The sequence below is a fragment of the Onychostoma macrolepis genome, chromosome 13 (genome assembly GCF_012432095.1).
Source record: "Onychostoma macrolepis isolate SWU-2019 chromosome 13, ASM1243209v1, whole genome shotgun sequence".
In the NCBI taxonomy this organism is placed as follows: domain Eukaryota; kingdom Metazoa; phylum Chordata; class Actinopteri; order Cypriniformes; family Cyprinidae; genus Onychostoma; species Onychostoma macrolepis.
In genome coordinates this window covers 28,279,361-28,306,717 of record NC_081167.1, presented here as the reverse complement: position 1 = coordinate 28,306,717, position 27,357 = coordinate 28,279,361, and the positions used below count along the sequence as shown (strand labels likewise).

Genomic DNA, 27,357 nt, shown 5'->3' with positions numbered 1-27,357 from the left:
GGCCTGTCCAATGGAGAAGACAGTTTGGAAAGGGAGTGTGGGGCGCGGCAGGGGGGCCCCTCAGTCTCTGACATTTAGGGGTCATTGATTAGGGAGCCTCCCTGTGTGAGCGCTGGAACAGAGAGGGCTCCACGGGGGAGCTGCGTGAGGGAGTCTATCAGGCACAGCTAGTAATGCTGGGAAAGTGACGGGCTCCGTATGCAGCAGTATGGCTGATATGTAGTGCAGTTTACACAGAGATTAAAGGAAATTACAAATCTGTCATTATTTACTCACCCTCATGTCTTTCCAAACCTTTTACCAAACTTTACACAGCTCTTTTGCATATGAAAGACAGTTTATAGTGCCCATTTATTTTAAGATCCAATAAAATAAAATAAAAAATAGCTATAAAATAGATGGATTGATAGTTTTGTATTAGAAAGATTGGCAGTTTTTTGCTCTTTTTCATAAATCCATGAAAAAAAATAAATAATCAAAAACATTATAGCTTAAAACCATGACATTGCTTGAAACAAGACAAAATTATAATCTGATCATGGCAGTTTTTAACAATATGGTATATTCCACTTAAAAAATAACCACTTAATTATTTATTTTTATTAATTTATTTTAAGTGTTTTAGATTTAGACAGGCTTTTTAAAAAAAAACTTTTTTTTTTTGTTTAATGTTTTTGTCTCGTGCTCACCAAGACTGCATTTATTTGTCAAAAAATACATAAAAACAATAATGTTGTGAAATATTATTACAGTTTAAAATAACTGTTTTATATTTTAATATTTGTTTAATATGAATGTAATTTATTCTTGTGATACAAAGCTGAATTTTCAGCATCATTACTCCAGTCTTCAGTGTCACATGATCTTTCAGAAATCATTCTAATATGCTGATTATATTTTTGTGATCAAATAAATGCAGCCTTGGTAAGAATTATTTCAAAAACATTTTTTAAAAATCTGAATTATTTCAAACTTTTGACTGTTTTTGACTACATTTTTAATCTCTGTGTTGTTAGATTTGTCAGCAGCGAAGGATCTTAAATGGTCAGATTATGCTGATTTTGTACAGTAAAAACGGGATGTTTGTGAAAATATCAACATTAAATTCTCGACCTGTTATTGTATTAAAAAATCTCAGCATATACTGAGATTTATAATCTCAACATATAATGAATCTTTAAGATGTCACGATGCAATTTCTTTTACAGACATTCTTTTTCTGACAGAATGTTTTAAAATGTCAAATCCATGAAATGGAAAGTGTCATGACCCAAGTATGTATGCAATTTAAAAGGCCCTGGGGTCTCTGGGGCCCCCAAAGGGTTAATAATCCGAGAGATCTGCCACTAGGTGGCGCTGTTGCAGTGAATGAATGGCATTCTGCAGCACTGGAGCTCGTGCAGGGGAGGAGGGAGACCCCCAGTTCCGGACAAACTTTGCAGGATTGCGCAGAACTGGTCGAGTCGCTCGGAGGGAGCTCCAGCTCCGAGGTCTGTGATTGGAGGAGAAAGACCGAGTCCAAAAACTATCAGCCAGGAAACGTCTCGGGTTTCAGGGGGGAGTGACATTTCTTCAGGGGGTTGGAAGGAGAGAAAAAAAAAAAAAAAAATCTGTGTAAACCTGACAAAGCGTCTGAGAACAGCCAGTATCCTCAGAGACTGCGCTCATGTCACTGGATGTGTATTTTGGGATGGATGTTTTATTCGGTGTTTGTTGCAGTGTTGCATCTCTTGTAGCTGAAGGCTGATGCGCGTTTTGCACGAGCCGTCTGGTGAAGCAACAACTACTTGGTTTACGGACGAAAAAAAGTTTCTGGGACGCGTAATTTTTTTTCCTCTTCTGGAAGGATTTACACAAACACGCACGGATACTATCGGTGGGTCACTATTGGCATGCGATCCTGTCGTTGGTGCCCCGTTGGATTTGGGAATAGGGAATAGTTTTGGTCGCATTCCTGACTGGATTCGGCCCATGAGCTCCCTGTTTATATGCGGATCCTGAACTTCACTATCAGCTCCTTCTCTGTAAGTTCTCAGTGTTTCTGTTTATATTTTAAGCGGAGGTTTCCTTGTCTTTCATGGAAATGCACCTTTTTGTCATTTGTTGCGGCTTGACGCATGTTTCATTACCCACAACTTTTAAAATAGGCTACGCAAATGTATCTTAACTATAAAATATGGTTATATTACATTAAATGCGCACAAATTTGGATATTCTTGGCTATATCTAAAGTTCACTGAAAATGTCATAACTTCTATCTTTTATGATCAACGATGGCCTTGTCAGACTCTTTTGTCAAGGTTATTTAGCAAAATATTTTATATCTTGCTTGCTTTATTTTTAAAGATAAAGACAGCTTGCAAAGTGTAAAATTATGAATGTATGCTTTTTACGAAACATCAGATACTATCACTGTATGAGAAAAATGTCATTTAAAACTGTCGTCTCAAATGAAAGCTGCAAGCCAACGCTAATGTAATACGTGAAAAAAAAAAAAAATCATGAAAGTAAACGTTCATAAAAATCTGTTATATGAACGGTTTTTTTTTGTCGTTGCGAAGTATTGCATAAAATCAAAAAGAAGTCAAAATGGTTAAATCACCACTTATATTTGTAGTGTCTCCTCAAGCGTTTTTAATGCATTAAATAGGGCAATCATTTAGAACGTGCACATTTTTAGAACACTCCAATTCAAATTTGGATTCAGATTCAAAAAGCAACCATTTTTTGTGTTTTTATGGAACAGTCTGGCCTACCTGTTGTTTCCTTTTCTTTTTTCCCCCCTTCTTTTTTAAAAGTGTCGTTTAATCATTGTAGTGGCAATTGTAGTGTAGTGCTTCCTGCCCTGAAATCTGTGGACACAATTAGATCTTATAAAAATGAAACAGACTGACATGAGTTTGCTTTAGAAAGTCTACTTTGCCATTATTAATAATTGGGTTTTCCTTAGTCAATAGCCTCTTAGTGATAAACTCACAAATAAACTATAATGTTATTTGCAAACATCAACCAATAATTAACTCTAATCATAATTTAGATACTAATTAGAGTTTACCTAATGATCAAATCTGTCCATTCACAAAGTGATTGAGTTAGTCTTCAGTAATAAAATCATGATAAACTCATTAGGGTTGCTTTTTTATAATGGGCCTCGATAAAGAACGACCATTAGGTTCAAGTAACAATTCAAATGTAGCTAATCAAAAACACAGTACAGCTGATTCCAGGGGAACATCAGTGTTTTTCATTGCATTGGCATTAAATCCTTTATGTGCATTCTGATTTGAATATGAATGGGACGCTGATTAACGCCTTCAGATTGCTTGTGCACGCGCAGACGGCGGTCTATTAAAACAACGCTTTCGCGAGAAAAGTTCTCTAAAGGTGACGTCATGTATTGCATTGGGAAATCTTTTTCAAAATCCTGCTCATGCAGCAAACCCGGGAAGCACTGACGGTGGTTTGCTCACTGTTTCTCTCCAGCATCCCATGAGCAAAAATGCATCTTGCGATCTCTAAGTGCATTAGTTATCAAACCTATGAGGTTAATTGGATAGCGCATGATTAGAAATGAGAATACACTGTGTCCGAACTCGTGTTACAGCATCAAAATCCTGCATTGCTCACCTCACGAAAAAAAAAAAAAAAAAAAAATCCTCTGCAGAGGAGGAACCCCACCAGCTGTCAATCATCTCACAAGCGTTAATGCCTGCTATAAATGCACACGCGCTATCACAGAACAGATCAATACCGCATTTACGCGCCAGATCCCCAGACAGCGACTGACTGATTCCCGCGTTTTCAATTCATTTTCAGTCATCTTGATTTGAAATCACATTTTTGTTCGTCAAACTGCCAATAAAGTTGTTTCTTTTAGAATAACAATGAAATGCAAGTCATGTGACAAAGATAAATATAGCTATAGAACCATAGATCAACGCATGTCTTAATGCGTGGGATAAAAGTGTCTACCAAATGCCTAAATGTATTTAAACGAATGCATGGGAGCATCTAGTTTGTTAGCTAGATGAATTACAGTCCTGATAAAATAAATCATTGTTTAATAGTGATGTTGGAAAATTGTCTTCTACATTATTAGTTCTGTAGAAAGTTAGCCAAAGTTGCAGGTAGCTTTTGAGGCAGTGGCTGATGAAGGTGTTTTGTCGGGTTAGTGTGTAGGTGTCAGATAGTAGGTCTGAAGCATCAGAGCTTTGGTATGTCTGTGGCAAGGCTCGTTTAACAGCATTTTGACACGTGGGCCTTTAGTTTCTATCTGTCTCTTTCATAAATAGGCCCACGCACTCTCTGCAAGATACTTGTGCTTCAGAGTCAACTGATTTAAAATGTTCACTCTAGATATGTAGGGCCCATGTTAACCAGAGTGTTTTATGGATTGTGTATGGCAAAAAGACTTCTTTCTAATGGTTTCTCCTCTTGTTTTTATTTTGGGGATCCCATGCTGCCCTCCTCAGCTCAGGTGATTGGTGGGAATTCCAGTGAGTGACCGACCGTACAGCCTGCAGTTCATGGTTGGGTGGAGCCCCTCAGATGGGATCCGTGTCCAGGGGGAGGCCGAGGAGGGGGGGATGGGGAGACACGGCCGCTGCTGACGGGATGTCCACCCGAGGGTGGCTTCTGGGTGCGCTCCTGCTTTTGACCCTGGCAACGGCGTCCGTGGCAAGGCCGTCGTCAAAGATTGCTGAAAAGGTGGAGACTGCGAGTGAACGTGAAGGTAAGGAATAAGAGCGATGGAATATCGTTCAAGGAACATTCCTAGTATTTACAGAAGGATCTTGTTAGGAATTCTCGATACTTCAGTGGTGACAAGAAAACAGATGCTTCTTTACTGCTTAATCGCTATGAAAACAACCTTCTTCTCCTACGCAGCTGCACCTATGTGTGAAAATATTTCGTTTTTATTGGGGGAAGTCTTGGGGTAAATAAGGTATTTGGGTGAAACAAAACATTGCCGCATGGAATTTCTCGTGGTGTAGGTAGGATTCCTCATGGCTTCATACATCATTAGTTAGTGCAGATTTATGGGATTAAACTTTTCATAAACGGTTGTGTTCGGCCCTTCAAGACAGCCAGGAAAGTTCTGAGGAGGTGCTGGTTTGCAATGATGTGTGGTTTGGAGGTTTTATGAGTTGCTGTATGCAAACCCTAGGAAGTACTTCTTTTGCATGGAGCACGTCTTTGAAACTCCGATAATTATGTGGAGAAAGTGGTTTAAGCATATATCTGGCGTCTTTGAACTGCGAACCCTGAGGTTTTATAATGTATGGAATTATTTTTCGTAAGCTATATTCTCACAGCAGCTCGTTTCAAAAGAGTCGCTTTTAGGATTTTTGTGGTTCCACTCGTAACGTCTCTTTTCCTTTCTCCCCCCATATTTTCTCTCTCTCCATCTGTCTGAGTTTAATGTTGTTCAGAGTTGAGGACCACACACATACCTGCTAGCTTGGCATGCAGATGCAAACCAACCCGTATTAGTTTGTTTGGGAAGAAAATAAACCTTATATGCTTTCAGATTTGAGCTAAAATGAAACAAGAGATTCTCCGCTCTTTTTGGAGGTTTCCTGACTTCCTTTTAACGGGATGTGGTTTGTCATCGTCTTCATTCCTAACTCTAAGTAAAAACACTCATTTTATTTGCTTCTTTGGCACTTTGTGAAGTGGTAAATTCCCAGTTGCGTGTCCTGGCCCAGTTTTGCCACATTCTACCATTAGTAGTTGTGATTATTGATGTGAATTTTCCATTTCGTTTGGGGCAGCAGGTAATGAGAACTGTTGTGTTGGATAAGTCTGCTTGTGTTCCTCTGGCTTTAATCATTATGTTAATTAAAGAGTTGTCAAACACAATCATTGGAAGCGGCCACCCCACCCCCAACCAACACTTTCCAGATGCCCTTTGACCTCAGGGTTAAAGGCGGTCCATAGTAGGGTTAAAGGGAAAGTTCACCCTAAAATGAAATTCTGACATTACTCAACCTCACATTGTTCAAAACCTGCTTGACTTTCCTTTTTACTTAGAATTCAAAGCAAGATATTTTGAAGAATTTCTGCTCTTTCCAGACAGCTTTTAAGGCTATTTTTCAACCAAAAATGACACAAAAAAAGGATTAAAATGTTCACTGTATTTTTAAGTCTTTTGATTTAATAGAATTTGTTAAACATGGAATTTAAGTTGTTATTCACTGAAAATTGGAGTAGACTTGTATGGACTACTTTAATGATGCTTTTTAGTCTTGAAACTCCTTTTATTAAAAGAAAGAGCAGCTAGGAAATGTTTTAAAATATCTTGCTTTCCACAAAATAAAGAAACTTACACTTGTTTAGAACGACACAAGGGTGAGTAAATGAAAGATTCTGCTTTTCTGGATGAACTGTTTCTTTAAGAGTAAAGCCTCGCTTAACGTCTCAAATACAAAAGATGTTCTATTGCGCAATATCGCGTTGCATTGTTCTACTGGTTATCTTTTGTCCAAAGTCAAATGCTTAACTTTTCATCCTCGAATGCTAAGTGGTGTATGTTGTGGAACTTTGTAAGACGATTTGCACTTTTCTCTCCTATCATATGATGGAAGATTACGAGAGGTCATGTGACGGAGGATTAAGTGGCTGAAGTGGTGTCATGTGATGTGGATAGGCTGGGAGGTTTTGGTGAAAGGTGGAGAGCGCTAACCACACCGGTTTCTTGTGGTACAGACGCAACTCAAATAGTTGAATGGTTGTGCTAAACATGTTTACTTTTTGTACCAAAGAACACTATATGTATCAGTTCAACAAATTAAACGCCCACCCCTGGAGGGAAACTACAATAGCCCCCACCTGATGCATGCAAAGCCCACCAAGGGCTCGGTTGTGTTTCTGGGAGGGGTAATTGTTTAAGATAGCATAACAGCTTAGAATTCCTACAGAGTTTCACGTGAGCTGGTTTGTCTGCGAGAGTTATATGATAGAAATATTCCGTAACCTTCTTGAATCAGCAACGTTGCTAACTTAAATGAGTTTTATTTGGAACAGGCTTCTTTGTAGACGTGATAAAGGCTGGGAGAGCGGTCGAAATCTTCTCAGAGCTTGGAAAACAACACATTGTGAAAGTGTGGGAAAGCAAACTTGGATCAAATGTAATCTGACAGGGCTTAGAGCACAATAGAGTTGAAGATCTTCGCCCTTTATTCTCTCATTCCCTGCCGCCCCATAAGGTTTGTGGTTGGAACCAGAGGTATGGCCAGGCTGACCCAATGGTGGAAAATGTGGAATCGCACAAGCTTGTTCGGATCATTATTATTTGGATTGTGTGATTTATCTATTGTCATTGGAGTGGTTCTGCTGGTGTTTTAGTGTGCATGTGTGCCCTGTTGGTTTGGACAGAATTAGACACAGTCAAACAGAGCTTTGATGATGTTTAAAACATTGGCTGGAGATCCAAGCAAATCTCTCGCTGTCTTTCCTGCCATCACTCTTTTTTCCGGAATCGGAATCGTCCCCAATTCTTTGCTCTCTGCCTTTTTAGCCCGAGGGTTTTCTTCTCACAACCCAGACGTTCCTGTTCACAACAGTGACAATACCCAAAGCCAAAACAGAAGAACTGTGAGAGATGCTCAGCCTCTCGATAAGCGTGCCTTAAAGTGACCTCCTGCATGCAGTAGGGGGTTTCCTGGGCGAATCATTCTCTGTTTATACCGAGCGTCCTAAATCACGATAGTAAGTCCCTGTAATAAAAGTGTCAGCTCACACCCTTTGTTTATTGTGTTTTCTCGGGTGAATAAATCCTCACTCTCCCACTAAACAAACTAAAAGTTTTTTTTTTTCTCCAGAAAATGTTTATGTTGCAATTGGCTGTTGTCAACCTTTGCAGTGTGTTTTGTTAATACATGTGTGCTATATATGCTGTATATTAGGAAACATGAATGGATTTAATGGGTAATTGTTTGAATTCTTTGTATATGTAAAATATATAAAAGTGTCTATATATATATATATATATATATATATATATATATATATATATATATTTATATTTATTCATTTAAATCACTTAGAAACTAACTAGCGCACCTCTCCTCAAGAAGCCGGATGATTTGATGCATAATTCATGCCTGTAGCACAAATGGCACAGAGCAGGTTACGTGCTAAATTTTAAAGTTAGCGATTTGCTCAAATCCCCCACCAAATTCCTGTGTTTATATGTGACTCCAGAGGTTTTGGAGGGAAAGTTGGCCAATGAGATTTGCCCGGATGCTTGTGTTGCCGTGGGCGCCCCTGAGAGGCCTGTGCTTTTGGCTGGGCATGCCATTGTCATGACAATAAAGCTTGCAGAATTACAATTTGAAAGGCGATTGTGATTAGGAAAGAAAAGGAGCTGCTACGGAAGAGTGTTGGGATTTAACTGGAGTAAAAAATGGGAAGGGTGAGAAAATAAGGAAGGAGGGGAACGTGACAGGAGAACAGGGCAAATGCGCAGCTTGTGTAGAGTTAACTTGTGTGGGGCGGCTGGGTTGTCTGCTCAACCCCTGTGATCTAATTATCAGTGCTTGCTAGAGTAAGCATCACTGTTTAAACAAGCCCCTAACTACCAAAATTTGAAGTGTGACTCGTCCCACACTTTTTGTCCTATAGAGATGAGTTGTGTGCTTATTGAGGGCAGGTGTGCTAATGCTTTTTTTGCTATTAGAATTGTAAGGAGAACCTGAGGAATATCTAGGGTCATCAAGACCCACCTAGCAACACCATATCAGCCATCTAAAATAGCTATGCAACAGCATAGTAATTCACCCGAATATCATGATGACAGCTTTTGCATGTGCAAAAACTGTTCTGACTGTAGTTCTTTGTGTTCTTAAGTGAAGTTTTACATTTTCATTGAATATAATAAATATTTTGCCCATAAGATTAATGAAAGCAAATTAGAATTTTTTTTTTGGTGTTTTAATTTAATTATAAGACTTGCATCTAGCATTGTTATTAAAATATAGTTGGCATCAACAATGACTGCAAAAAGGATATGCTAAAATGCATTTTCTAAATTGAAGTACTTTGTGTGATTTTAGATTATCATTCATCATTTTTTTTTTAATGTTTTAATTTAAATGTAAGAATTATGCATTTTTATAAAATTACATTTGGCATCCATGTTAACTTTTGCATGAGCAAAAAGTAGTTTAAAAAAATTGCAAAAATGCATTTTTTAAATGAATCACGTTCTGTGATTTCAAGTAATGTTTTAAATTTTAATTGAATAAAATGAGTAATTTTTATTTAATTACATTTGGCATCAATGAAGACTTTTGCATGAGCAAAAACTGAAAAAAAAGCAAAAATGCCTATTTTGAAAGTGATTTTAAGTAATTTTTCAAGATTATGCATTGTTGTTCAGTTACATTTGGCATCAACTACGACGTGTGCATGAACAAAAACTCTTCTTAAGAAAATTAGATGAGATTTTTGATAATCAAGCTTAATTATATTTAAAATGTATCATTTTTATTAAACTACATTTGGCATTAACAAATACACTAGTACCTTTATGAACACTTGTGGGTTTGCAACTCCCTGGTTGGGAAATCCTGGACAAGGGGAAATACAGTCTATATGTCTGTTATCAGAGAGCCATTTCATCATTGTCTCGTCGCAGATGCATCTCATCCAACTGACCCCGAGCACTCAGTGAAGCGCACAGAGGTCTCGATTCCATGTCTCCAAGCGGGCTGGAGACAGAAGGATGATAGTGTGAGAATTGGACAGACTGGATCCTGTCACAGTTTGGTCGAGAGCCTAATTATCTGTTCTAGCGGAGGCGCAAATGAGACTTGGTGGAGCAGACAGGAAGTGTGAGACAGTCCGTATCCGTCACTCCTGACGGGACGTTTGATAATAACCGCCACTCACAGCACGCTTTTCAATAGCCTTCCCATCAAAACACAGGAGAACAGATACAGTCACACCTCGAGAAATGGAGTTTGAGGTTTTTTTCCCCTGCATGTGTTTCATATATTATTCCACTTTAAGCACTTGAGGAAAAGACTACGTTTATTGTGCCAGAGTAGGATGCTGCTCTGACCTTTCCCAAGAAGAAAAATCTGGAATTTGCAGGATGTCAACAGGTTGTGGATTTGTGGAGGGTCGGTGACTTGTGGACGGCAGGGGGCCGGTTGGCAGGGTGAGGGGTGAAAGGTGAAAGAGCAAATCAGAGGAGCAGGAGGTGGTGTTGATGGTAAAGAACAGATGTACTGGACCTGAAGAGTAAGGAGAATGAAAGCATGTCAAATGTTTAAAGAGGTTTGAGCTTGCATCAAGTTGCTCACTGCCAGAATGGTCAAAATTTATCATAGTGCCGTGAGAAAAGCTTTCTTAACCTTTGAATTATGAAGCTGATTTTAAATGTCGACAAAGTCATTTGATCAGCTAAAACTGATTGAAACTGGCTGGTTTGTCTTTTCTTCGTAGCACTGCTGGTAAAACATGACGGTAGATTCAAAAGTACAAAACTGTCATCAAAATGAGCTTGAATGCACTGGAAGTTACTCTAAATACAATTGTCTTCCAAATGCATATACATGCATAAAAACCATAACAATTTGGATTGTTTAGTTGGAGAGCTCTTCTGACTCCTTTTTTCTGCATTTTTTGCATGGCTCTTTCTGCTTTCAGCATGCACAGCTTAATCTTTTGCTCTGCTTACTTCAGTTATCTGTTCGCTATTTATATACTAAAAGTTTAGTGAGACTCGATCGTCCACTGGTCATGCTATAGAGTTTCCCAAGTGTGTATGTAAAAAAAACTGATCCACATGTGTTGGCTTTCTAACAGGACTTGAGTGAGAGCAGGCCTCGTTTTTTTTTTTTTTTCAGTTCGTCTTTAATCGTACAATAGAGGGAAATACGCAACCAATTACAGTTAAATAACAGTTGGACAAACAGAGGCCTCCGGAAGAGCAAAGCAATGAATACCGGTCCCATCAATCAACAGCAGAGTTCGTTCTAAGGCCGCACCGTCGCGAAAGGCATAAAGGAAAAGGTAATTGTTTCCGGAGTAGCGAAAAAAGGAACAATACGGGAACTAAACGTGTGTAGGGCAACGTGCCGGGGGAGAGAGTTTAGACCTTCAAGCACACTCCAAACCCCTTGAGGACTGAACGCAAGTCATATGACTTTCCCTTCCTGTGGTGTGTAGTTCAATCTGCCATACACATTCACAAAAGGACAAGAATGTGCAGAAAGATAGGTGTGTTACGGCGAGAAAGGTTGGGAGTGTCTTTGCGCCGCTGATTATTTCTAACAAGTCTGACCATGTTTTTCCATACCTCTTGCTTTCAAAGTTTAAGTCTTTTTGTATGCTTAGAAAGCTGTTTAGTCTGCCTTAATTCATAGTTTCCGCCTAGATGCAGTAGGTTATTGTTAGTACTGTACAATCATGGGATCTTCTACAGTGTCGGAAGTTTATTAGTGGTCCTTAAACTGGACACATTTGCATTTTGCATTCACTTTTTGTTGTCACAGAAGTGGATCATGGTGTACTGGCCAAATTACTGAACAATTAGTCCGGGGTTTTGCTGAACGTGTTTGTGGTTTGGGCTGCATTTCTGTGGTCTGGGTTTAATCATCCAGCTATGTATCTGTGCTGGTGTTGCTCAGACTGTATCATACAGATTGTAGAGTTTCCATCTGTATTAGCAAGTGTTGATGGCTTTTTCTCATTTATTTGAGTCATTGTGTATCAGCATCAAGGCACCGATGTGGTTTCTATTCAGTGCTGTGTCAGTCGTTGTTTATCATTCTACCCATAAGATTAAGTGAATTAAATGGATAGAATAACTTGAATTCCTCTCTCTCTACTTCTCATTCTGACCTGATTGGGGCGTTTGATTTCTGTTCATCTTGGCTTTGCTCTCAATGCAATCTCAGGTGAATTGAAATGGATATAGTTGGTATGTTTTGCTTCACATAACTAGTAGTCAGCTATATCCATGTATATCCATATGTAAACAATGTTTTCAATATATTTCTAATTACATTTATGTATAATTGAATATATAAAACATGATTTTATAGAATATTATACAAAATTAACTACATATTTGTACTGATACTATATGGAAAGCATTATTGTTGTGCACTCCTGCATTTTACATTGGATTTTTCCCCCTCTTTAATGCTCATACCACCTTATTTCAATCTGTAATCAAGCCTTTGATTTTTCTGTTTTAGGTGCCTCACTTTGAGGCCAGTTGGCATTCCTTATGAGCGTTTGGCTAGCCAATATAGTCATTGTAGAGCAAAATTAAAGATAATGGAATAAACCGGCAATAACGGGCTTGAATCTAATGCGTGAGGTCGAGGTTGAAATGATAGGGAAAGGAAAACCGAAGGCTCTGTTTATGAAATGAACAAATGTTGAGCTCTGTTTCTCGACTGGCACCTCTTTTATGTCAGCGCACTGCTAACGCCACACTTTTTTCCCACTGGTACAGCTGCATGCTTCTAGAAACTCTCTGTATACACAATTCACAGCTAATGGGTCGCTCTGAGGTATCTGTATTTGTTTTTTTTTTGTTTACTTTTGGGTGAACTATTCATTTAATTGAAGCCTCTTCTCCACACTAGTCACTCTAGGGATGTTATTTTGGTGCCGTGTTTTTCGTTCGTCTTACACTCTTTCTCTGTGCACCCTGTCACCCCTTTCCTCCTGCCCTCCTCTCTTTTCCCCTCCGCTCTGCAGAGCCTCCAACCAAAAATCAAAACTCTAAGCCCACCCTGTGCTCGGTGCACCCGGGTGAACTGCTCAAGCTCAACTGCCCGCTGCCCGAGGCGGCCGCCATCGTCTGGACCAAAGACGGCTCCTCGCTGGGCCCTGACAACCGCACGCTCATAGATCAGGAGTGGCTACAGATCCGCGACGCCACCCCTAAGGACTCGGGCCTGTATGCGTGCAGTGCCGCGGGCTCCCGGGCCGGCGACACACTTTGCTTCATCGTAAACGTTACAGGTGAGACGCTTGTCTACCACAAGTGGCGCCATCTACTGAATGACACTTTGATATTCGTAGATGAGTCTTCGCACGCCGTATCTGCCTGAACTGAATGGTTCTGTTTATCTGTTTTCATTGCATTTTTACTGTTTGCAATGCAATGAAGTGGAAGATGTAGTCTTTAAAATGACTTTGCATGCAGCATTCGGATTTACGTCCTGAGTTTGAGATTTGTTTGTATTGTTTTTTTCATCATTCGTTGGCTCTGTAAATTGAGTATTAAGATTAGTTCAGGCTAGTTCATATGCCTGATGTTAGCTTATGTTTTACGCTTTTTGTCATTGTGTTATACAGACATTTTGTCTGATTTAACACGTCACGTTAAATTATTTTCTGAATTTTTCATCTTTTTGACAGTTTTCTAGCTAGCATTCAAAGTTGCTCTGGCCTATTGGACACAATCTTATCTTACAGTAACATTAAATGACACATTACAGTTATTTTTGCCAAATATGCATTTATTTATGTATTTAAAAATATACACATGTATATTTCTATATATTAATTTGATATATGTGTGTATTTTTTTAATAAATAAATGTATATTTAAAAAAATATATGTAAATATGCATACACACATATATATATATTGGATTAGTTTAGTAATTTCTAAATTAATTATATAAATATATTTATCAATAAATGTTTTATTCAGTCAGTCAGTTAAATTAAATTAAATACAGTAATTATGAATGAAACGTTCTTCATCCCCTTTATTTTTCTTTAAATTTGCATGGACACAATGATTATTCATAACAAATGAATGACAAATTATGGCATCAGTGCTAAAACAGGTTCACACTCCAAATAGTAAAAGTAATACTATTTAAAAATGTACTCTTAAGTTCTGATTGGATGAGCTGTGTTCTTCGCTGTTATTGCTATATTAATGTGTCAAAAAGAGCAAATAGTTGATTAGTGATAGACTTGTGGGTGTTGTGACGGCAGGAGAAACAAAGCACAGTTACAGTATTCCCGGTACTCTCTGCAGATGCCATCTCATCCGGTGACGATGAGGACGACACGGAGCGATCGGACGATATCGGGGTGGACGGCGAGCAAATGCGTGAGTATCGGGACCGGGGGCCGAACACCAGTTGTCACAGAGTACCATGTGAAATGCACTTGTATTTCCGATGTTGAATTTAGATGCAGCACGGTTGGCATACTGTTTTTATATTAGCAAAGGTATTGTTTTTTGCCATTTTTGTTACTGACACCACACTCTGGTGACAGGACAAGCCTGCAGCAGAGTCCGATGTTAACTGTGTCACCAAGCAATTCCAGCACAGACACATTCCCAGAATTCCAGGCCTTCTCTTTTCTTCTTCTTTGTGTCTTTGTGCTCTCAGTTTCTCAGGACCATGAGAGGCCTGTCTGTAATTTAACTGCTAAGAGATGCGTTTTGAATTGGGCTTCACTCTGAGAATGGTATAAGGGAAAGACCTGAGGTGAAAATATTAACGAAGTACAGAAAAGGAGAAATTCCAAGGGCATTAAAAATCTTGTTAATAAACAGAATACTGCAAGGGTGACATATTTTTGTAGGCAAACCCGGAAGTAAACTGGTTCCCTTGACAAAAAGCCAAGGATTTTTCCATTAGCTTTTGGATTATTGCAGAAAATAAGCTGTGTCCAACAAAAGTTTATGATTCTTCCATCACGATAATCTTCACAAATAAACACAACTCATATGAATTTAAAAGCTTAAATACAGAAGTAAAATGGCCAGAAGTAAAAAGCTAAAGTTACTCTATAAACAAACTACATCAGTTGCACAACTTGTCAACAACGCTTTAAGTTTTTAAAAATCTACTAGTTGGGAAGTTTGAATTAGAATAGTTTGCAAGAGCGTGATTATAAACACAACAAAGCTGTAAAAGCGACTAGTGAGTTCATGAGTTTTCCTGTTCAACATAATGATGTATCCAGCAACTTCTGTAGTCCCATTTAGCCACTTATTCACCTTTTTCAAGACGCATAAAAACTTTTAAAAATCACGAGTGGGGTATTACTGATGTATTTTTTTTTTTTTTGTCGTAGGACAATATCTTGAACTTGTATTAACCACAGACCTTATTTCAGGCCAAAAACCTATTGACTTTGGGACGATGGATTTTGTTTATTTCCAGTTTCAGGACTCATTCTGTCAGCAATCTATGTTTTTTTTTTTTTTTTTCATGGTTAACACTAACCGCTTCACATTTTTGAGAACTTTATGCAAAAGAGAAGCCGTGACAGGTGAGGAAAGGATATTGACTGCATTTCCTCTGTTGAAACGAGCACCATACCCACCAGAATCTGTTTTGAGTTGTGCAAAACTAAATATTAAAGAGAGATGTTGGAAAGAGGGGTGGAGCGAGGTCTTCCAGCTAATGGGCTCTGGTTTGGATCTACACCAACACTTTTCTGTGTATGCTTTGGAGGTCTGGACTTTGGCCGCGTACGAGTGGAGCTGAGGCGGGTGTGGGGGGATTGGGGTTGGGATGGAGGGGTGTTTAGCATTGTGCTTGGGGCGGTTTCGGGCTCAGTGGGTTGGATTTCTGCCCAGCTGAACCACTCAGAACTCTTTGATATTTCTGTGCAAAGGGGCCTCAACAACAGCAGTCTCAAAAACACCAATTTTTTCCCCCTCTCACGAGAAAGTTTCCTTTATTTGTGAGATGTTTTGCCTTAGTATGAGGTGTGCTGGAGTAGACAACATTGGGATTGTTTAAAGTCTAAAGGTCTGGTTTGCATGTTTTTTTCTTTCTCTGTATAATTTGATGGAATTGGCTGCTGGGATGTGTCAGCGTTTCTGTTTTCTGATAGATATTTGCAGATACCGGTGGTATTTGTTGATAGTTCCAGAGTTTTTGAAGTAAAATGTCAATAAAGGTTCAATGGTCAGTCCATCTGTCACTGGAGGTCACCTGTTTTGGGGTTTCCCAGGACATCTGACCCTACTGCCCCCTACGTCTGAGGGTCATTCCCATCTTCGTTTTCTCAATGAAAACCTGAACCGTTAACAAAGTTAAAAGAAGTCGGGCTTACAGACATGTAGTCTGCTGTCCGTCAGGGCGCTGAGGTCAAACAGAATGACCGTTACGAAAGAATTCCCATGAGGTGAGATGAAAAAGTTGGGTGGTGAGGAAAGAAAACAGACGGACAGATAGACGTAGAAGAAAAGGGTTGAGCCGAAAACCAATTATCATGCCTGTACGCTGAAGGGAAGATGTCTGTTTACACGTCTGATATCAAGTCGTTTGCAACCTTCCGGTTAGCATGTCTGTCGAACAAAAGAAATTGGATGTGATGGTCCAGTTCCTTCTTGGCAAGCCGCTGTGCTTTTGGACCGACTTGTTTTATCCTCCTTTTCTCTTGTGTGTTTTCAGAGCAAATGGGAATATGTTTTTATTTAAGCTGCTCACTGTGAGTTGCAGGGTTCCATTAAGCAGATGGGCGGTGCAGTCATGCAGTGCTGCGAGTGTGAATAACTGTTTCGATTTGCATCCGTGGTCATGCCTTCCTGTTTCCCCTTGCTGAGTTTCAGACAGGCTCCTGCTTTCCTTCTTGGCAATGATGCATTTCTTTTGGGATATTGGGGTTGAATCAAAATGGACCTCGGATTGCTTTGCCATTTCATTGAATTTCTTTGTGTCATTGAATCAGTGTCCTTTGGCCTTTTTTATGTGCTGTATTTAAGTTAAAGTTTTATATTTTTAATCTTTTTTTTTTTTAATATATATATTTATATATAGCTTTAATGTGCTTTAATTTTAGTAATTTTAGAACCTCTCTTATTTGACAGTATATATAAATTTCTTTTAATTCGATTTTTTTTCAAGCCTTTTTTTTTTCATCCAGTTATTTAATTTAATTAAATTTTTAATTGAATGCTATTTCAATTAATAAAAGCAGTTTTTAATAGTTTTACAATAGCAATAACAGCACTGCATTCACTGCACAGGCACGTAAGGCCAAAATGAACTTTTCATAATGCAATAGTTGTAATATTTATTTAAATAAATTGCAATTGTTTTTAATCGCTGTTTAATTTAGCAGTCGAACAAGTCATATTGCAGCTTTTATTTTGAATTGATTTGTTATATGACTAATGCCCATCTTCTGAACTAAAAAACACGTTTAGTGATTCATCTTTAGTGTACTGTACAATCCAAGCTGATTCATCTACTGTACAATCCAAAAGCTACTGTTTCTGGCTTTGATCCTAAGTTTTTCCATAAACATAGATATAGAAAACACACTGTAGATGTCAGGGGCTGATCTATGAACGGCCGAAAGCAGATAAGAGTTTGCATGGAGGTTTTATGTGATGCATATCAAAGCTGCATGTAATCTTAAAGGCTTCAACACATCAAAGAAATATATATATATATATATAGTGCATTGCAAGTGTGTGGTTTTTGTTATTTGGATGATGCAAATGTTTGTAATTGTTGCTTCTTTCCTGCAGTGGTGCCACATTGGACTTCGCCGGAGAAGATGGAGAAGAAGCTGCACGCCGTCCCCGCGGCCAACACTGTGAAGTTTCGGTGCGCGGCGGGGGGAAATCCCAAGCCTGAAATGCGCTGGCTAAAAAACGGAAAACCCTTCAAACAGGAGGATCGCATGGGCGGTTACAAGGTAAGAGATCTTCACTAGTGCTGTATAAGATATGGAACTCATCATGGTAAATGTATCAATGCTTAAAAACTATAGCAAAAACAAAAAGCAAAATGGTTACATTTTAAGTATTTATTTTTTTTATACATGCAGATTTACATGAGTCAGAATTGTAGGCATGAAACAGCTGGTGAAGCACTGACTCTTGGTTAAAGTGTAATAGATGTGCGGGGCGATTGGTCGATGTACCCCGATCAGTGTCTGTTTGCACTTCCTTCTCTGAAAACACAGCTGATCCACACAGAAGGTCACTAATGATTGAGCTGCTCACGCTCGATTGATCTGAAGACTCAGATATGAGTCAGTGTCTCACTATATGCAGACCATGAACTGGTTCAAATTGCCATTTTTTTTAATTATTATTATTAATATTATTGATGTATTGATGTTTGATGAACCTTAATTGATCAGATGAAACATTTTAATAAAACTAATGACAACTAACAGCTAATGAAAACATTTGGTTTATCAATGATAAAATGTGATTTTAATCATTTTAATTGTATTTTAATAGTGATAATAACAACAATAATAACTTTTAATATATATGCCTTTTAAACATAAAAACAATGAATATGTCATGAAAGATATGACCTGTTGTTTTAGTTTTATTGAGGTATTTTTATAGTTTTTGTTAATATTTTGAATTAGATTTTATTTTTACAGTTTCTGCTTTCATCTTAATTTTTGTTAAAGTTTTAGTCATTTTGTTGTGTTTTTAGCTTATAAACTTATCTACATAGTTTTATTCATTTGATTTTTTTGACGATTATAATTGTTGCCTTGAAAACTAGTTCAATTAACACATATTTCATGTCTTATATTTTAACGAAAGTGTATTTTTATGATTTTAGTTTTACTTAAGCCTAACTATAATAACCCTGATTATTGTTGCGTTTTAGAATGTACAATACAAACCTTCATGAAAAAAATCTCCACCCCTTACCAAGACTGCAGCATTTAGTCAGAATAAGTCAAAAATGTTTAATAAAATAAGTGAGATTATGGTTTATGGATAACATGTGCCTCAGGTGGATGAACCCTTATTTTGTCGTCATTTGAAGGGTCTCAGAAGGCCGAGGGTTGTGGAGTGAAAGTCTCCATGGAAGAGACGCTGGATTTTGTGGCCTGCAGTCACGAGAGCTGCATTCCTGGGGTGGGGGCGGGAGCTCGCTCGTCTGTCGGCACGGCGATATTACTTTTCCCATGGTGCTCTTGCTCGAAAAACCCTCGTCTTCTGGGCCAATTTCTCACTCTCTTGTTTGTTCTGTCAGTGCTGCTGTCAGATTTGCCCTTCATTTTATAAGACGTCACACACAGGTGTGAAATTGAGGATAATAGACGCTTGACCAAACCTGGAGTTTTGTTTGAGATGAATTTGAGAATAATAAAAACAACCACCTGTGTTTGGTTATGTTAACTGGGAACATTGCATAAACAAGTGACTAAACTATTCTGAATGTGTTCTGTTGTACTAAATTAGTTTTTTATTTGTCCCGTTTAGCTCCGACTCCAGCACTGGACTCTAATCATGGAGAGTGTCGTTCCCTCTGATAAAGGAAACTACACGTGTGTGGTGGAGAACGCTTTCGGATCCATCAATCACACCTACACGCTGGATGTAGTAGGTGAGTCCTGTTTACATGTGTGCAGATACTTGTTTGATTTGGACACTGGTAAACAGCGCACAGAAGACGATAGCTATTGAGTAGCTTTGAGTGGACAGCAGAGCAAATAAAGTCTGAGTGTGTATTAAAAAAAGAAGAAAGAGCAGGGATCGTCCACCCAAAAATGAAAATTATGTCATCATTTACCATTTGCCATTGTGCCATGGACATCGGCCGATTTGTAGACTGATTTAAGCGTTAACATGGAAATATATATAGTGAAATTATTCACTAAATTATTATAATTTAAAATAACTGTTTTCTATTTGAATATATTTTCAAATATAATTTATTCCTGTGACGAAAAGCTGAATTTTCAGCATCATTACTCCAGTCTTCAGTGTCACATGATCCTTCAGAAATCATTCTAATATGCTGATTTGCTGCTCAAGAAACATTTCTGCAGTTGTTTATATATCCCTTTATATGTTTTCTTAGATGAATAGAAAGTTTAAAAAAGAATTTATTTGAACTTTCAAATGACTTTATTGTCACTTTTAAACAATTTCATGCATCCTTGATAAACTAAAATATTATCAGATCATTGCCAATCATTAAAAATTAGTATTGATTGACCTCTTATTTTCTCTTCCATACGACATGCGAGCTATATTTCAAGTCACGGTGTTGTTGTATGTATTGTGCACGTGTCTAAGCTATAATGCAGCTTTAAAAGACGTGGAAGGCTTGATTTTCATTTTTTGGGGTGAGCTGCCCTATTAATTCACAGCTGTCTGCACTAGTTTATTGTTTGAGTAGAGCTGCCTCATCTAAACCTCAGAACCAAGCTATATTTTTGCATGCACATGCCCAAGAACATGCACACACGTGCAAAACGCAGACACGCCAGGCTCACACTCACATATACATGCTCCCTATTTAGGGCCCCTGATCTGGTTTAAGTAAAAGCAGTCTTTCAGAAGGTCTCTGTTTTTCTTTTCTGTTTTATTGCATGGCCGTAAAGCCCTTTTGTGTCTGGCTCAGTCTAATACTCTCATCACAGAGAAAGCAGGAGAGAAAAGAGGCAGAGGATAATGCTGTTGTTTTCACTTTAATGTCAGACTAACCTACCTGGGAAGTCTGTGTAAATGACAAAATGAGAAAAAGAAGGTCGGGAGAGAGAAAACGTTTTCCCTGTGCCGGAATAGGAGTCTCGCTGACCCTTCGAACAGGTCAATGAAAGCTGCGCCAGTCTGAACTGGCCTGCATTTCTAAGCTGGACAAAGTACAAAGCGCTGACACTTAAAAGAGCCAAAAAGACTCTAATTATCGCTGTTTATTGTGGACGTCGGCCAGATTCCAGAAACTTCTGCTGTAGCTCTCTTCCAACAATAGCCTCTTCTACCAATTTGTGCACACATTATATACATATTTGAGTTTAGGACGCCCCGTCACCATCCACTACCACTGGCACTAGAGTTTGGAGATAAATCACAATAATTTAAATCATATGAAGTGTATACACATAACAGTACAGTTGTTTTTGCTGAAAAAGTTAATAAGTTCTTCCTAATCTTGACTTGCATTACTTCATGCTTTTACCTCAATCTTGTTCCTGTGTAAATAATATAAATTAGTTCTCTGCACTGATAGCCATATAAACACATCTTCTGCATAATAAACCATACAGCAATATCTCTACTGATCGACAGTACAATTCAAACCACCCAGACCTAGTTGGCACGGTAACTTAGTTCATCTCCACCCTGATTTCTCTCTTAATCAATCTCGTGCTACAGCCCAAACAACCCCTCCCTGACTGTTTTTGGTCCACGTATGCTAAGTCAGCAGGTTATCCAGAGTTCAAAAGTCTTGCTCCAGGATGCCAGATCAGCCTGTAAATGCCTGGCTAATGATGTAATTGATCGATTGTGATTTGGTGGAGAATGCGGGAGAGCGACTGGCACTTGGCTTAACTTGTGGCTGACTCAATGGATTTTTTAGAGAAGGATCTGACCATCAATCTGGTTTTTGGAAAGCTTTTTGGTAAGGGTAGTGGCTAGCAAACTTGAGTAAGCAATATTAAGTGATAACGTGACAAAATTATGCTTGGGTTTCAGTGATTCTGATTCTGCTTGGAGATTATGATTCTTCACAATTACCAGTTTAGATTCCAATAAGGTATAGAAAATGAAGTTAAACATTTACATATCAAACATATTTAGTCTGTCTTTTTTTTTTTTTTTTTTGCAAAACTTTCTGTTGCAGCTGAATACCATGAACAAAAATCAACAGCCTAAAGAATACATACACAATGAACTTTTGCCTATTGTTTTACCAAAAATGTCACAGGAAAAACAACTAGACTAATTAATATAGATTTTAAACATCATTAAATACAAGTAAACAGGCAGTAACAAAATAAGAGCAAATAAACAAATTAGCAACAGCACAAATAACAAAGTTCAGGTACAGAAGTACAAATCAAATTTAAAATAACACTGCATAGTTTTTTAATGAATGAAATATAGATGTATCCCTATTGAAGTTATAGCGGTTATTCAGTCAAGATCAGTGAGTCCTTTTTCTTTTGTTCTTTGATAAACATTAATGGCACAAACAACTGCAGGAATATTAGGCTGCTGTCACTTTAAGACCTAATGCACAGATCCAATATAATTCTACGCATGGATTTTCAGTTTAAATGCTGCTTGCGTTCACTTAAGACAAAACCTACTGTGTTTACAAGGATTTTAATGTAATTCTGTGTATTTGTCTAAGCACAAGGCAATGTGAAAGACAGCTCAGTTCAGAATTCACACACTATATGAAGCTGCTTTTGTGCACATGCTTTGGAGAAAATGCGCAAGTGCCAAATTGAGTTTTCTTTTGCATCTTCTTGTGCTTAAATGGTTAAAAATCACAGTAAAATGCACACACATGAATCGATAAGCAGAATTGTAATTGCTTGTCTTTTCAAATCCTTCCAGTCTTGGAAATTTGGAACCAGTTCCTGATAGCCAACCCTAAACACAATCAATTTAAAATACCTGATAGCATCTCTAAAGGAAGACTTTCTGCCAGACTTGGAGATTTTGTAAGGTTTAGATATTTGTGTGTCAGCAAAGTTTGTCTCTCCACCTTTTTGTTTCTCGTCTGTTCTTCTTCATCTGTCTGTCTTTTCTTTTCACTGCCCATCTGTTGGGCATCCTTTATCCTCTGCATCCCTTGACCCCAACCCCTCTTTCTTTTGCTTTGCACCATTGTTTTGAGCTTTTCTTGTGCCCCCTCTCGTGCCCCTCAGTCCTAAATCCTCTTACTTTCCCCATAAACCTTCGCTTCATGTCTGTGAAGGTTGACCTCTCCACATCTCCTGAGTGACATCATGCCTGTGTGTCTGTGTATTTCGGGGTAACCAGGAAACGTGTCACAATTACAGGGCAAGAGTAATGTTGTGTTGTGAAGACAATGAGGTGTGTGTTTGTAATGTGGTTTAGTCTGTTTAGTTTGTGATTTTTCTTTTTCTCACCTTTTTCTTTGGAAAACGTGATGCAGTAGTTCTAACTGTATTCAAAGCAGGGTTATTATAGTTAACTTAAAACTACAACCATTAAAAAATAATAATAAATATAAATAACTTTTTTTTTTTTACTTGAAATAAAATAATTACCTAAATTAAAAAAAATATATATAAAAAACGTAAAGAAATTATTATTTTTAAAAAATTTGTTTTGTTGCCAGGTTTAACTTAATGTACCAAAATATCTAAAACTAAAACTGAAATACAAAATTAATTAAAAAAATTATATAGGCATATTTTAAAAACAAAAACTAATAAAAATGACTAATTTTAACTAAAATTCAAATAAAAACATTATCATAAAAAATCTAACTATTAATAAAAAATAAAATGATACTAAATTAACACTGAAAATTGTGTCCTTATAAACAGTTTTTTCAAATAATAGGAAACTTAGCTGCTCGCAAGCTTCACATGTATTAGCTACTCAACATTTTGGAAAACAAAAATCACAGCATTCTTATTTTGTACGATCATTTCTAAGGGGAAAAAGGAAATGAAATGAAGGTTTCTGATACGCCAACGCTGCAGGAACCGCAGCTGATATACGGTGGACACTGTTCATCTGTCTTATTTTTCCCCCCACTTTACCTTTCTTCATCTGTTTGTTCAGTCCTTATCAGCAGAGATAACGCAACAGCCTCTGTTGTGAAGTCTTAACAGCAGCCTAATAGGATGGTAGGTGTGGTGATCTGAACGCCGTATGTTCACGTATAGTTTCACTGTCTTACCATGCAGATTGGGCTAGTTTCCACAAATTACAAAAAATATTAAGCATTTTCAGCATTGATAATAATAAGAAATGAGCAGTGAATCAACATATTGATTTCTGAAGGATCATGTGTCAATGAACTGGAGTAATGATGCTGAAAATTCTGCTTTGCATCACAGAAATAAATTGCATTTTAAAATATATTCAAATAGAAAACAGTTATTTTAAATTGCAATGATATTTCATAATATTCTTAATTTTGAGCACATAAATGCAGCTTTGGTGAGCATTAAACTCACATTAACAACAAAAACATATTAATATAATAATGCTAACTTCTTCCTTTCTATCAGAACGCTCTCCTCACCGGCCCATTCTTCAGGCAGGCCTTCCAGCCAACGTCACTGTGCAAGTCGGAGAGGACGCTAAGTTCGTCTGCAAAGTATACAGTGACGCTCAACCTCACATCCAGTGGCTGCAGCACATTGTGAAGAACGGCAGCCGATACGGTCCTGATGGACTCCCATACGTTCGGGTGTTGAAGGTAGGCTCGATTTTCATTTTGGCTGTTTAGGCCTCTTTTTTCCATGTATTTTAACCTTGCATTTTGGGGAACATGAATGTTTTGATGCAGCTGATTTCTTTTGGAAAGAAAGAGAAGATGCGAAAACACCTTACTCTTACAGGAGATAGTCTCATTTATCTTATTCCATGTAACGGGTGGTGCTCCTTCCTTTTCTGCTCTCCTAAAGAGTAAGTGAGATTATAACAGGTTCCCATGTGTGTGTTTTTGTCCCTCGTTGCGGCGCCCCCTAGCGTTCGGGCATAAACAGCTCGGACGTGAAGTGCTCATACTCACCAACGTCACGGAAGAGGACTCTGGTGAATATACGTGCCAAGTGTCCAATTATATCGGTCAGGTCAGCCAGTCCGGTTGGCTCACTGTCCTACCAGGTAAAAACGAGAACGAGACGTCAATCCCCTGGCGACCCCTTCCCCTCTGCTGGTGTTTTGGGTTGTTTTTTTTTGTCGTCGTGGTGATCCTGGGATTTTCGCTGAGCCGTTGTGGTGTGGTCTGGTGTTTTTCTTATTTTTTGGTGGATCTTTCCTGGTGCCCAATCAGCCATGGAAACAAGCCTTTGGTCTGTCATTGCCACTGCCTTCCTGTTCTGTTCTGTGTCAAGTTTCCCTCCTACTTTTTCCCCTTTGATTTATCGCTTTCCTTCAGTACTTTCTCGGTGAAAAGACAGCGGCTTGTTTTCCATGTTTCTTCACTTGTGTTTGCATGAACCCTTGAGGATGTGGTGGGTTCACCTGTGTTGGGCACAGAGGTTTCGGCCTTCATTTAGATCTACGTTTATGGCGATTTTATCCTGCCCTTCCTATTTGACGATCTTCTTCTCTCCTGAAGTGGAACATCTACCATCTCTGTAATGTGTAGATGGGAAGTACAACATTGAACATCTCCTTTTCTCTTCTTGGTATTATGGGTCTGATTTGTTTCTTTTCTTTTCTTTCTTCCATCCATTCTTGTACCTCCATTCTATCTTCCTCTTCTCCTGCGTTTCCTCCTTTGTTTCTCTCAGACGGCAGGTGTGAACACTACGGACAAAGAGATCGAGGTGCTCTACCTGCCTAATGTAACTTTCGAGGATGCGGGCGAGTATACGTGCTTGGCGGGTAACTCTATTGGGATCTCCTATCACACTGCTTGGTTGACGGTGCTTCCAGGTATACACTCGTCCTCTACTGCTTCCGTACCTACACCTCCTTTTATGTCGAAGCCACGTTGGTTGATATCGCACCACTGGTCTTTGAGAGGGAACAAGAGGCATTTGGGACGGTGCTCAACAGTGTTTGTTTTAGTAGCATTATACTAGATATGCTGTTGTAGTTGGTCATTTTTAACAAAGAAACATTTTTTTTTAGAGATCAAAGAAATTAATTTAGAAATGTCTTACATTAAATTACATTTAATTGTTATATTTTCTGTTTTCTATTTATTTTTAGTAATTTTATTGTTTTTGTCATTTTTAAATGTCTACACAGTTTATATATATATATATATATATATATATATATATATATATATATATATATATATATATATATATAATTAATATTTTATTTTATTAATTATATATAAAAATGTAAAAATATATATATTCTTTATTTTAATTTTAATTTTATATAAATATATTCTTTCATTTTTTAATGTTTAAAATCGTATGAATTTGTTCCTCAAATGTAAGTGTTATGAAATTTTCTAAAACTGCACCCAAGTGTCTCGAGATCCCTATTATTTTTGATTTTCTCTTCCCAACTAACATTTTAGTGGTTGCATGTTTGGAAAGATGTGTTCTGATGGAATAGTTAGTCTAAAATGACAATTCTGCCATTATTTACTCACCTTCATGTTGTTTTAAAGTTTGACTGACTTTCTGTACACCAAATTAAAAAATGTCCGGATATATCAAAGAATTTTTGAAATTGCGAATAAGAGACATAGGGAATTTGTTCAATAGTCTGTTCTTTGCACAAAACTGCACAAAAAAAAAAATCATATGACTTGGACTATATTGCATGAGTCTTAAGTACCGTATGGTCACCGTATGGTGCTATTGTACAAAAACGAGCAATGTTTTGTTGACGAACGAAAGACAGATGTGTTTAAAATGACATGAGGGTGTTAATCATGATAAAATGTTGATTTTTGGCTGAACTATTCCTATATGTTTCAAAGTCTTTTTCCATTTCAGCTCTAATAACTGCTTTGTACTCTAAAGAAAGTCTCAAGATTTACTTACCCTCTCACATGCTGGACTTTCTTAGTTATTAGAGCTACTTCACAACCTCTGTGTCTGTTCCTGTGTGTGTTTTTGAGTGTGATTTAGGACTAGATTTAGATCTTTTTGTACATTTTTTTTTATTCTGGACAGGTTTAACTGAATATTAGTGAGTTCAACATAGTTTTACAAACACAAAGGCTATCTGTCATCATGTGCAAGACAGCATCCTGTGTGCATGCTAACATGCATAATGCAACAGCGTGCACCTCGCTGCATTTTAATAAAAGTCCATTTCCTGACCAGGAAACAGACCAAATCTTTGACCGCAAATGGCACCACTTACTGGTCTGCGGTCAGACAGATGGACCGCAGTGTGTGTGTGTGTGTGTGTGTGTGCGTTTGGGTGTGTGTGATCGTATCCATGAAGTGTGCATTTCTGAAGGACCTCAAGTGTCAGGAAGTACTTCAATACTGTGGTCATATGTAAACCATTTTGTGAGCGTGTGTATGTTTACAGGGGCCATTGAATGTCAGGAAATATGCTATGATGGAAAGAAAGATCACCAAGGAGATCTCTTCAGTATCTCGTTATTAAATGGAGATCAAATGGAGATCAAATTGAGGCTTAAGTCTCAGATTGTTCTTCTAAGACACCGGAAATCTCACGTGTCTTAATGTGAACTCTAAATGTTGAACTGCTCTTCAAATTAATTTTATAGCTCTTACTTAAGTCGATGACTTAAATGAAAAGTACTTTGTAGAACATTTAATAGTTTGATATTGATCAGTAAGTCAAGTGTGCGTGTGTGTGTGTGTGTATGTTGGGTCACCTTCATCTTTTCCTCTCCTGTTTTGTTATCACTGGCAGAACATCTTGCTCTGAAACCTTAATGTCCTTCATAACCATCTTAAAACTCTGCTGTGTCCAACATGAAGGTTTCTGGTGCAGTATTCCTTGGCTGTATGACTTCA

General features: G+C 38.0%; 1 protein-coding gene across 1 annotated transcript in view; it reads left to right on the top strand.

The window, feature by feature from the left end:
- The first annotated feature begins 1,451 nt into the window (after positions 1–1,451).
- The window catches only part of fgfr2 (fibroblast growth factor receptor 2), a 49,355-nt gene continuing 23,449 nt past the window's right edge, over positions 1,452–27,357 (top strand). Inside the window, exons 1-8 of the mRNA XM_058796705.1 lie at positions 1,452–2,024; positions 4,473–4,732; positions 12,724–12,990; positions 14,024–14,098; positions 17,489–17,658; positions 19,202–19,325; positions 23,950–24,140; positions 25,183–25,327. Of these exons, the coding sequence (XP_058652688.1) occupies positions 4,549–4,732; positions 12,724–12,990; positions 14,024–14,098; positions 17,489–17,658; positions 19,202–19,325; positions 23,950–24,140; positions 25,183–25,327 (1,156 nt within the window). The 5' untranslated portion in view covers positions 1,452–2,024; positions 4,473–4,548. The remainder of the gene's footprint in view (positions 2,025–4,472; positions 4,733–12,723; positions 12,991–14,023; positions 14,099–17,488; positions 17,659–19,201; positions 19,326–23,949; positions 24,141–25,182; positions 25,328–27,357) is intronic.